Genomic DNA, 12,048 nt, shown 5'->3' on the forward strand with positions numbered 1-12,048 from the left:
AGCTCTTGCACACATCGATCTGCCAGAGAAGCTGGTGAGTTTGTGGCAATTAACATATACGTATTGACCAACGTGTCCAACACAAGTTAGTTTCTCTGCAAAAGAGGCCACTGTGAAGAGATTTTTATACATCGGTGTGACTTAGCTTAGACTACTACCGCCAACAGTGGAGATCTTTGCAAGATAGCTGTGATAAAAAGAGTAAGTTTGTTCTCCTGTAGATTATTATCTGGGCAAAAGCTTGCAGCCCTTCCCACAGCCGCTACCTCCAGCCCTATAGTGTTTAATATTTCCTACACAGCTGTTGCCTCCACCACCCTGTCCGATAGTCCAATAATGCCTTTATCACTTTTTATTTTAAAAATCATTTCCTGGCTTCACCCAAAAAAAGCCTCTGTGCAGTTTGGCCTCCTGTTTCCTGCAGTCACAATGTACTAGTACAATTAGGAGTTTGCTCCTGTTTCCTCCCTTGAAACGCTGGTGGAAAAACTCGTTGCAGTAAATTGTCCCAGCAAAGGTGGATGGTGTGACACTCGGTGGAGTGATGGGCAGGTGAAGAGAGCAGGTTGCTGGGAAGTAAGTGGGGGGGTGGGGATGGGAATTAGATAACCTATTGGAATGTCTGCACAATAGGTTCTATGGATTGAATAGGCATGTGTCTGTAGAATGAGTCAAATCTCAGTCATGGAGGGCTCACGTCTAAAGACCTCACATGCACAAAAGCTAGCAGACCCGTAAAGGGGTTTCTATTTTTGCTTTTGATACGCAGAATCTGTGACGTTATGCTTTCAGGCCAACCCCCTCCTCCTGCCCCAGCTTGGCCAAGATTACTCAAGAACGTGGGGTATGAACTGGTCACCCATCTGATTTTCCTTCCCCTGAGTGCTATCGTGAAACTCCCATAATGCAACATTCACAATGGAGCCATATTGTCATAGAGTTTCATGTTTACAGGATGTTATTCACGGCACAACACAACCTTAATTCACATTTTTAATATAATATTTTTCCAGTGAATCCTATAAATTTAAAAGGAACAAAGAACCTCTGGGTTTCACTGAGCACCAGGGCAACAGAGGAGCACTGTTGAGTACAGGGCATTGAAAGGAACACCAGGCTCCATAGGTTGATGGAGAAAGTCTCTGGCCATGGGCAATGAGCAACCCCGAATTTGTTAAGTTCCTGATGATCCTTGCCAATTTACACAAGTACACCACAGAAGGCATCCTAACAGGATCCAACACTGCTTGGTATGAGAATAGCTCTGCCCAAGACTGCAAGAAATTGCAGACAACTATGAACGCAGTGCGGTCTATTATGTAAACCAGCCTCCCCTCCATTGACTTCATCCACACTTCCCGAAGCCTCAGGAAAGCAGCCTCATAAATTGAATACCCCCTCAAACCCATGCATTCTCCTTTCTCAGGGAGTAATGGGTGCACAAAATGCACTGCCAGTGACAGTGGTGGAGGCAGATACATTAGGGTCCTTAAAGAGACTCTTAGATGGATACATGGAGCTTCGAAAAATAGAGGGCTATGCAGTAGGGTAATTCTAGGCAGTTTCTATAGTAAGTTATGTGGTTGGCACAACATTGGTGGGCTGAAGGGCCTGTAATGTGCTGTAGATTTCTGTTTGATGTTCAGCTCTCCAAGCAGCTGGAACACTGGAAAGCATGAAAAACTATACACAACCAGGCTGAATGGCAGCTTCCGTACACGAATGGACGTCTCGTACAATAAGGATGAACCCCTAACCTCTCAGACTACCTGGCATTGTCTGCCTGCTTTGCACCTGTACCTGTAACGTTATTCTGTGACTGCTTTTCCTTGTGTACGACTTCGATGCAGATATACGTGGAGTGAGTAACAAATCTACTGGAGGAACATAGAGGCTCGAGCACATTCTGGGTCAAAACCCTGCATCTGGACTAGGTACGACCTCCTGAAGAAGGATCTCGGCTTGAAACGTTGAATGCTTATCATTTCCATAGATGTTGCCTGACCTGCTGAGTTCCTCCAACATTTTGTGTGTGTGTGTGGTGTTGTTGTGAATTTTCAGTGCCTGCACAATCCCTTGAGTTTATGTATTGAATGATGTTGTCCGGGTGGCTTGTAAAGCAAGACTTTTCACCGTGACCTGGCATGAGGGAAAATAATAAACCAATGACCCCAGTGAGGGGAACTCTCAGGGTTTCTAAATGGTTCTGGAACAGATTAGTGGCCCACCCAGTCCGAATGGAGCGTCGTGGCCCGAAACACTGACTGTTCATTTCCCTGCACTGATGCTCCCTAACTCTCTGACTTTCTCCAACGCCTGCCTTGTGTGTGTTGCTCAGGATTTCCAGTGCCTCCGTTCCCCTCTTGCCCGCGCCCCCTGACTCACCGCGCACCCGCACCCCATCTTACCCTCTGAGCTGTCCCTCATGGTGGGCTCGCGGAGCTGAGAGCACATGTTGGGGAAGGCACCGCCCGTGTCCTCGGGGACGCTGATGATGCGCTGGGCCAGTTCACAGCTGCTGGGGGGCAAGGAGGACGAGGAGGGGGTGGCCTTGGGGCTGCGCGGGCTCTCGTCAGCCTGGGCGTTCCTCACGCTGACGGTGCAGTCCTGGGCCGGGCCGCGCGCCCGTTTCTCCTCGTGAAAACAGTGGCCAGCATCGACGCTGTACAGCATCGGCGAAGCAGTCCTCTGGCACGGCCCACAGAGTGGTGGGAAGCGGCCACCTTCCGCCCCCTTGCGGCCAGCAGCTGGCATTTCCAGGCAACGGGCACAGGCCTGCTCGGCCCCGCTGCTCCTGTCCCCCAGGGCAGCCGGGCCCCTGTCCTCCAGCGAGGAACTGCTGCTGTAGTTCATGTCCAAGCTGCAGTCTGAGAGCTGGTCCCCGGGAGAGGCCCGGGGTCCCGTGTCAGGGGAGCGGCAGCCGTATTTTGGCAGGCCACCACCGCTGTCCATTTCCTCCTCCTCCTCCTCCTCCTCCTGCGGCCCTCCCGTCAGCAGGCTCTCACCGGCCTGGCACGGGCTGCGGCTCCGGTAGACGTACGGGTCATAGTCACTGCTCAGGGAGCTGCGGAAGGTGGAGCAGCTACCGTAGACTCCCCGGTTGCTGACCTCGGTGCAGTCCAGCATGGAGTCGCTGGAGGAGCAGTGGCAGGGGCCTGAGCTGGCGCTGCTGCTGCAGGAGCTGTCGCTGCCGGGGCCGTCGGCCAGGTAGCCACTGCACGCCGACCGGTGACCGTGGTAGCAGCTGAAGCCAGAGCTGCTGCCTCCGTCGAGGTGGGACGACGGAGGGATGTGGACCACCGTGGGGTACAGCATGTTGCCGCCGGCCTGAAAAGCTCGGGAGGGCCCCTTCTGGCTGAGGAGGCCCGGCTGGGACTCGGCCTGCGGGTAGCTCAGTCCTTGGATGAAGTAATGCTGATACATGGTCTCGTACTGGGAAAAACAAGGGGCCCTCGAGTAATTCCGCCCGTTCATTCTGGCCCTCCGGAAGGCGTGGGCCGGAGGGAACGCGCGATGCTCCACGTTGCAGTGGTGGGCGCCCAAGCCGTGGTCCAGGTGGACGGGCGGGTAGCTCCGTACGTACGCCCCCGATTGAGCCGGGTACAGGCCCTGTTCACCGTGCTGCTCCACCGTGAGCACCGTGACAGGATTTCCCCGCGTATCCATGCTAGTCCTGGTGGGATAGGTGGTCAGCTGGCTTGTCCTGTGCACACGTCCAGGGTAATGGACGGGTAGCACCACTCGCTGTCTGCTGTGCCCTTGACCCTCGGCCTCGACGCACACAGAGCCACTGCTTTCTTTTTTCCTTTCTGTAAAGAGAAAGAGACGTTAGGTGGGGTTTTATATGGCAGACCTCAGCCTGGGTGCAACCTTTACGACGTGCAATCATCGTAACCTTCAGCAAATTAACAGTTTCCTCTCTATAGTTGCACTGTCCTTTTGTTCAAAGGCCACAGACACCTTTGCCTCCTGCTACACGGAGTTTGTGTCCATTCACTTTTTGGAATCTCCGTGCTGCAGACCAAGCCAGCATTTATTGCCCATCTGTAAATGCCCTTTACAGGGCAGTGGGGAATCACCACCTGGTTTGGAGGGGCCACTGCACAGGATCAGAAAAAGCTGCAGAGAGAGTTGCAAACTCAGCCAGCTCCATCATGGGCTCTAGCCTCCCCAGCATTGAGGACATCTTCAAAAGGCAATGCCTCAGAAAGGTGGCATCTGTCATTAAGGACCCCCGTCACCCAGGACCTGCTCTCTTCTTATTACTACCACCGGAGCGGAGGTTCAGAACCCTGAAGGCACACTCAACGTTTTAGCAACAGATTTCTCCGCTCCGCCATCAAATTTCTGAACACTACCCCACTATATCTACATATTTCATATTGTAATTTGTAGTCTATTTTATTACTGCATTGTACTGGGGCCATAAAGCAACAAATTTCACGACGTGTCAGTGATAATAAACCTTATTCTGGTTCTGATCCAGCACCATCAACTTCCAGAACGGCAATCGCATAGGAACAGTTTCTTCAGCCCATGAGGCAATAAATAAACTCCTACCTAAACAAATCCATTTTGCGTACACATTATCCATATCCTTCTATTCTCTGCGCAATCATGTGCCTATCTAACAGCCTCTTAACTGCCTTCATATTTTCCTTCACTCCCATCTCTGGCAGAGTCGACCAGGTACACACTACTCACAGTGTTTTTTTAAAAACCCTGTCCCACCCATCTCCTCTCGGCTGTCTGCTCTGTCTAATGTCTCCCATAATCTTATAAACTTCTTATCAGGCCTCTCCTCAGCACCTGCTGTTGTTCCTGAGAAAATAAGCCAAGTTTGTCCAATCTCTCTAATCCAGGCAGCATCCTGGTAAGCCTCTACTGCGCCCCTCCAAAACTTCTATATTCTTTCAGTAAGGGGTCAACCAGAGTTTAATTGAATCTGATTTTTTTTGACTAAACAGAGGTTTATGCAGCTGCAACATACAAGAGGTGATTGATATGTTCATGGCCTAAGGTAGAAGGAGTCCATTTTAGAAAACCTAGCACATTTATTTTTCAATATAGTCCTTTCCTACATTTACACACTTAGTCCAGCGGTTGTGGAGCATACGGATCTTGGACCTCTAGAAAGTGTCCACAGCAGGGGTGACTGATAAGTTCGTGGCCTAAGGTAGAAGGGGATGAGTTATACAGCTCTTGTTACATGTTCAGCTTTTTGAGTGATTATGCAGAAAGTTTGGAGTTAATAACTCATCTCCTTCTAACTTAGGGCACAAACTTACCAATCACCCCTGATAAGTTATTAACTTCAAACTTTCTGCATAATCACTCAAAGAGTTGAACTGCATGTGCATGTAACGAGAGCTGTATAACTCATCTCCTTCTGCCTTAGGCCACGAACTTATCAAGCATCCATTTGTGGACACTTTCTAGGGGTCCAAGATCCGTATGCTCCACAACCGCTGGTCTAAGTGTGTAAACGTAGGAGGGGACTATGTTAAAAAAGAAATGTGCTAGGTTTGTAAAAATTGACTCCTTCTGCCTTAGGCCACGGACATATCAATCACCCCTCGTAACTTCCTGACTTTTGAGCTCAGTGTCTGAACAAATAAAGGCACTATCCCATATGCCTTCTTTACCAGCCTATCAACTCATGCAGATACTTTTAGGGAACTTTGGATTTGGACTCCAAAATTTCTCTGCACATCAATACTGTTAAGAATCCTTCATGCAAAGGATGAATACTGTGCAAAACTTCATGGCAGAATAAACTCCCATTTGCCACATCTCCACTCCACTCATAACTGCAACTGATCTCTATCCCGCTGTATCCTTTGGCAACCATCTACGCTGTCCATAATTACAGCAATCCTTGTGATCTGGTGAAGGTGCTCCCACAGAGCTGTTGGCCATAGCACTGTGATCTCTACGCAGCAGTGACGAAGGAACAGTCATGTTAGGATGCTGAGAAGCTTGCAGAGGACCATGAAGGATTATGTTTTTTTTAAAAGAGTACTGATGAGAGAGAAATGCCTTTGGGCTCTTCCTGTCTCCTCGTGGTCTTAATAGGATTTAAAAAAAAACTCTCTTGCAAAGCTATCGTACTCCTGCTCCTTTGGAGACCCACAACCACACTTGCAGTGGTTTTTTAAAGATCCCATGGGATTATTCAAAAAGTAATTCTCCCTGGTGTTCGGGTCAAAATCACCAAAATAAATTACCTGCACCATTTTATCCTACTGTTGTCCTACAGGAACCTGTAGTATGAGAATTAATTCTTCCAATCCTTACATTGCAACAGTGAAAAAGATAACTTAGCAAGATGTAAAATGTTTTGGTAACTTGCTATTAATGTGCACCATCAAGTCAAATTCCTACTGGAGTCCCTATATTTGATGTACAAGACTTTGAAACCCAGCAAACCTTTAAACTCTGAACATTTTGTGCATAGTTTTGTCAAAAATGGATGATCAGCCTCTTCAAACTAGGAGTGAGTGAGCATTTGTCAAGGAACAAAATTTTGGCCTGTTTTACGCAATATTGAGAGCTTGCACAGAGCAACTGCCACAATCACAAAGAGTTCAACAGCACAACTTGTCCTGGTGTATATAATAATAAATAAATAATACCCTAGATTAATGGGTCATCTTATTTAAATTAATCAAGGGAACTTACGGCTTACCTCCTTCTGAAGCCAGTCAACGACTGCCTGGATAGCTCGTTGCTCTAAAAGGCATTATATTTTTCTAGGACTGCCTTCGGCTTAAGATTTTTTTTTATTAGCCACTTTTAAGGATGTAAAATAACAAGAAGTCTTCCAATGCAGTAATAACGAGGCATTTGAATATTACTGGGGAAGGGCAGAGGATTGGTTGTTCAGCTGTGATTTGAGTTTGCCCAGTGTGCCCCCAGTGGGTGTTGACCTTCCAATATCCTTCACACTCTTCCCGTTTCATTCTCCCCACACTCCCATCAACTCAGCACAGGTTCTACAACGGGGGGGGGGGTACTTCGATGGCCAACTGACCTTCCAACCCACGTGTCTTTGAGATGTGGGAGGAGAAAAATGAAGCACTGGGAAGAAAGGCAGCATAGCATGGCACGGTAGCGCAGCGGTTAGCGTAATGCTACTACGGTGCCAGTGACCCGAGTTCAATTCCGCTGCTGTCTGTGAGGAGTTTGTCTGTTCTCATCATCACTGTGTGGGTTGTCACTGGGTGCTCCAGTTCCCTCCCACTTTCCAATAACCTACAGTTACTAGGTTGATTGGTCACATGGGTGTAATCGGGTGGAGAGTGCTCATTAGGCCAGAAGGGCCTGTTACTGAGCTATATCTCTAAATAAGAAGCAGTCACAGAAAGACCATGAAAGCTCTACAAAGCAGAATATAACCAGCCCACCAGTGTCGTAGGGCAGCAGCTCGAATAGCTTCCAATGCTTGCCAGCATCCGCGCAATGCATTCCTGGCGCACACACGTGCCAAGTTTTTGGCCAATCCAGTGCCTCTCTTGTTTAACCATTCAGCGGCCTGAATGGGGAGAGGATCCCTCGCACCCACGAGCTGAGGAAGCCCACCGGGACCCCCCGAAGGAGCAGAGAGGCTGAACGTACCAATGATATTGTGCCTGCAGTGCGGACACGTATGATGCTGCAGGAGCCAGGGATCCACACACTTCCTGTGAAACCGGTGAGTGCAGGGGATCACACGCAGCTCCTGCCAACAGGAAGAGAAGTTGGATTCTTTAAAACGTAAAATAGAACGCGCTGGAAAATTCTGTCATCAAATGATCAGTAGTTTGAGCCTTGTCCTGACCAAAATTATTCAATCTTAAAATTAAAATATAAACAGATATAGAAGTGCTTTGTCATTGCCTGTGGTAAAATTGGAATGAAATTAAGAACTTGGATTCCTGCACATCTTCAGTATAAGGCAGAAAGAGAGTTAATAGGGCGGGGGGGGGGGGGGGGGGGGCGGAGTTCAATAAATAACATGAAAATAATCTGAAAGATTACATCCAAGCACATTTTGCATCAAGGGAATAGAACTGGCAGGTTGAGTGGTTATTTAAGAAAGAATGCACAAGGGACCGCAGGTATGGGAATCCAGAGCAACACACTCAGCAACCTGAGCAGCACCTGTAGAAGGAATTGTCAGAGTTTCGAGCTGAAAACGGGAATCAGGACTGAGAGTGGAGAATCGAGGTGACCAGCAGGGTCAGAAGGTGAGTTGCAGGAAGGGACACTGAGGTGACCAGTGGACTGAGGAGGGTGATAAGATGACAGGCAGTGGAAGAGATGAGCACTGGTACAGCTTCGTCAGTCACTGTGATGTATTCCAGTGGTGGAAGCCTTTAAGTGGACTTGATGGACATGTGAGAGAAAATAAGAGGGATATATTAGGGAGTGGGATTAATGAGGTTGTTCTGTTACTGACATAGATTCAATGGGCCAAATAAAAAACATTAACACAATAGGGCCAACTCTACATGAATACTCTCTTTTTAAAGACTTGTATCCTTTTTTCTTCTTCTGGAATTTCCAGTCAGAATCCGGTGAAAATTTATTCTATTACTTGATCAAAAGGGAACATCTTGGCAGTTTGCTCTCTGTAAGGTACTGATGCTGATCAAACTGGGAACTCATGGCATGTCTTTTCCCAACTATTCGAAACACTCATAATTAAAAAGTTTTAACTTTCTGAAGTGCTCTCCTCACCTCTCCGTCAACATATTTCTCCAAGCAGATGGCGCAATCCGAGGTGGAACTGCTACTCAGGGTGTCCGAGGCACCGCAGTTGCCCTCTCGAGAAACTTTGCTCTTTGATTTGAATTTTCTTGTCTCCATCTTCTCGAGCGCCTGGAGAGCCATCCTGTTCATTGAACTCTGATGGAGAGACAGGGAGATTCAGTCGACAGGGACAGAGCAGGAATATAAGCCTGGCTGCTCTTGAAGAGGCGCGTCCCACCATTACCCCAATCAGAGTGCCAAAACCATTTATGTGACTGGTACAATTTCACTCAAAACTGAATACTAATTCCAATTACATTGATTTTAGTTGCTACAGCATTGAAATAAAACACACTGTTTTCTATCCACATGTTGATATGGATATGGCCCTTAGGCCCCACACCACCAGGTTCAGGAACTCTACAGCTCTACAAAAAGGTTTGTCATTCTGATTGGTATAACAGTGCCATTCTCATTGCATCTTATACCAATTACTTCACCTTCATATCCACAAGGTTCAAGTTCACTCACTTAAAGCACTTGTGAGGGGAACGATGCTACCTATGTTTATAATCAGGAACAGTAATGGCATGTGTTTGAACTGTAATCATTTTCGTTGACTTTTCTTCTGCTTCTGCAATAACACTTTGCTAACAGCACTGCCAAGGTTCAACAAAACACCCCACGTAGGCAGTTTTGATTTGTGTTGATGTTCCTAGGCAGGTGATACAAGATCAGATGCATGTTCACATTTACATGTTGAATTTTCTTCCGACTTCAGCTGCAAATTTTTGGCCATGTTCCGTCACACCTGGAGCTCAAAGTAACTTTCGCTGCACTTTCTCCTTGAGATTATATTTCCCACAACCCAATAAATATCAGTCTACTTCCACTGAAGCCCTGTGTTTTTGTTGCTGTTAGAAGGACATTTAAAATCTTGATAAAAGAGCTCAATCTGAATTTGTGTCTGCAAATTGTGAATATACAAAAGGTACTACATACATCTTCAATAATCTACTTTTTAAATATTTGGAAATCCCAATGGTTCAGTATCAGGCTGTGCAGGCCTCAGTTTCCATCCTCCCTTTAATCTCATCAGGTACCCATTAAAGCTTAACAAGGTTCACTGGAAAATTTATTATAGTAGAGCAGTGTAACAAAAAGTGCCCTACAAGTATATTAGGGTATTAATAGTTGAGGAAATCTGTCAGCCTGGCACTGTAAATGTCTTGAGTATGGTGCGTTATCAGTTTTACTGTACCCTATGTTTGGGATTTTCCAAAGCCTTTAAATCTGTGATAAACTTTTCAGATCAGTTTAAAAGACTTCAGTCTCTTACCTGACTCCTGCGTTGTTTGAGCTTGATTTTAATGAGTAAAACCAGACAGACAAGGGAAACCACCACAAAAAAAGCCAGGAAGATTCCCATATCAAAGTATTCTGTGGGCTGCTGGCAAAGCAGAAAGGAGATTTGTCATTAATTAAAGTAAGCAGATCCAGCCACACAAAAAAACTGTCCTAAGTTAGTGACAAGAAAATAAAGTAAGAATGTTTTCACCCCTGTCATCTCATCAACTTTTAACGCAATGCTAATATAGTTTGGCTGTGATCCCCACTCTGTCAGAACTAGTGACTGACCAGAAACCATTAACATTTTAGATAGAGGAATCCCTGCTGTTATACTTTATCTCATGTAAATCTCAGTCACATCTAAACTACAGAAAGATTAATGGAGAGACTGTAATACAGAACACGGCATGCTGAAAAAAATACATTACTATACAACAAGAGAAGGCACTTTCAAATTTATAGGTACTGGCTTGGTGATTGTTAGGATTGTTTATAAAGCTAGATCCTGTAAGTATAAATATTACCTGCAGGTCAATCAGACTCCCCATCTACAGTATATGAAGTACGCAGTTAAAAGATAATTGTTTAAAAGACAGAGGCTCTCTTTCCAGTCTAGACAGGAATGATACCCATTCTATGTGTTATTAAGGTAGTTGGAGCAGTGATCAATATTAAACCAAGCCAGAGCTCCTGTGGCCCTGGGACCCCTCCCTTGCCTGTGTACCGTTGCCAGTTCAGACCCAGGAGCAGCCTCAGTCATCATCTTCTCACACAGGGTCACAAACCCGGAACTCTACCCCAAAGCTTTGTGAATTCTGATCCATTGATTATGTTCGGGGCTGATAAAGACAGATAATTATCAACCAAGATGTTACTCAATAGCAGAGTAGCTTGAGGTCCCGTCTCTTATATTCATAATTAACTGAAAACTCCACCAGTAAATAATAAAAAATATATTTTTTAAATAAAGTCCCACACACCTTGAGTTCTAGAGCCCACAAGTATAAAACCAGATGAGTCAAACGTTTGGAAATACCACACAATTTAGCATGCAGCAGAAAGTTAAGCTTGGAATTAGACTGGCCAGCAGGTGGGGACCTAACTGTACAGTAGAAGCCTCAGCCAGAGTTATTCATTATACTGAGGAGCACATTTCAAAGGCATTCCCCTGTCGTGAACTCATCTTTCAAGTCGGTCCCCGTGGATTTTAATTTAGAAGGAAAGCTCGGCTGGGAAAGCGTCAAATTAATTTTTCAGTTGCCCTTCTGTGTGGTTGGTTGCTGAAAGACTGGGGAGATCATTGCGGGATTTTTTTTTCTTGCTCCCGAGTGAAAGCAGCAAGAATTTAGGTCAAAGGCTTGGGATACTCCAGCAATGCCAGGGCAGCATTTATTGATGTCAACCTCGCTGGAATTCCGCGCCACGGTGCCATGTCTCACAACTGTGGGAGGCTGACGTGGATGACAGATGTCGCTGGAATTAATAGCAAATGTACATAGAACTTACTTTGCATCACTTATCATTCTGACTGCATTCAATTAAAGGCCGCTTCCTTCAAGAATAACGACTGCAAACGCTTTCTTGTTTAAAGAGGAAAAAGGATTGAGCTACAATTAGCTCATCACCGGGCCTAATTATACACACCCATACCATTAACGCTTCAGATTTTAAATGAATAGAAAAAGAATCGCATTATATTAAATATATAACCCTATAAAACAAAGGATACAAATTTTCCCAGTGTATCGAAACTAGTCCCATTAAAACCAGCATATCAATCTGACACTACAACCTGCATTATTCAACCATAGCAATATGCATTTCACAAATACAATTCCCATGGTGACAACAGCATGGGCCCATCAATAGTGACTTTGATCATATGTATATGCCATTGTTGGTAACTAGTTGCTAATTCAACTCTCTATGAAGGAATTTAACCAACGCATGCTTGCTGGGAATCTG

General features: G+C 45.9%; 1 protein-coding gene across 2 annotated transcripts in view; it reads right to left on the reverse strand.

Annotated features, from left to right (window-relative positions):
- znrf3 (zinc and ring finger 3) overlaps nt 1-12,048 on the reverse strand; it is a 242,171-nt gene that overhangs the window by 16,671 nt on the left and 213,452 nt on the right. Inside the window, exons 5-8 of one of the 2 annotated variants that reach the window (XM_073065444.1) lie at nt 10,073-10,180; nt 8,722-8,889; nt 7,618-7,720; nt 2,409-3,809 (exon numbers count right to left, since the gene is read on the reverse strand). In XM_073065444.1, coding sequence (XP_072921545.1) covers nt 2,409-3,809; nt 7,618-7,720; nt 8,722-8,889; nt 10,073-10,180 — 1,780 coding nt within the window. Of the gene's footprint in view, nt 1-2,408; nt 3,810-7,617; nt 7,721-8,721; nt 8,890-10,072; nt 10,184-12,048 lie in introns of both variants that reach the window. The other variant, XM_073065442.1, reaches the window with a different exon arrangement.

This window comes from Hemitrygon akajei, chromosome 14 (genome assembly GCF_048418815.1).
Source record: "Hemitrygon akajei chromosome 14, sHemAka1.3, whole genome shotgun sequence".
Taxonomy (NCBI): Eukaryota; Metazoa; Chordata; class Chondrichthyes; order Myliobatiformes; family Dasyatidae; genus Hemitrygon; species Hemitrygon akajei.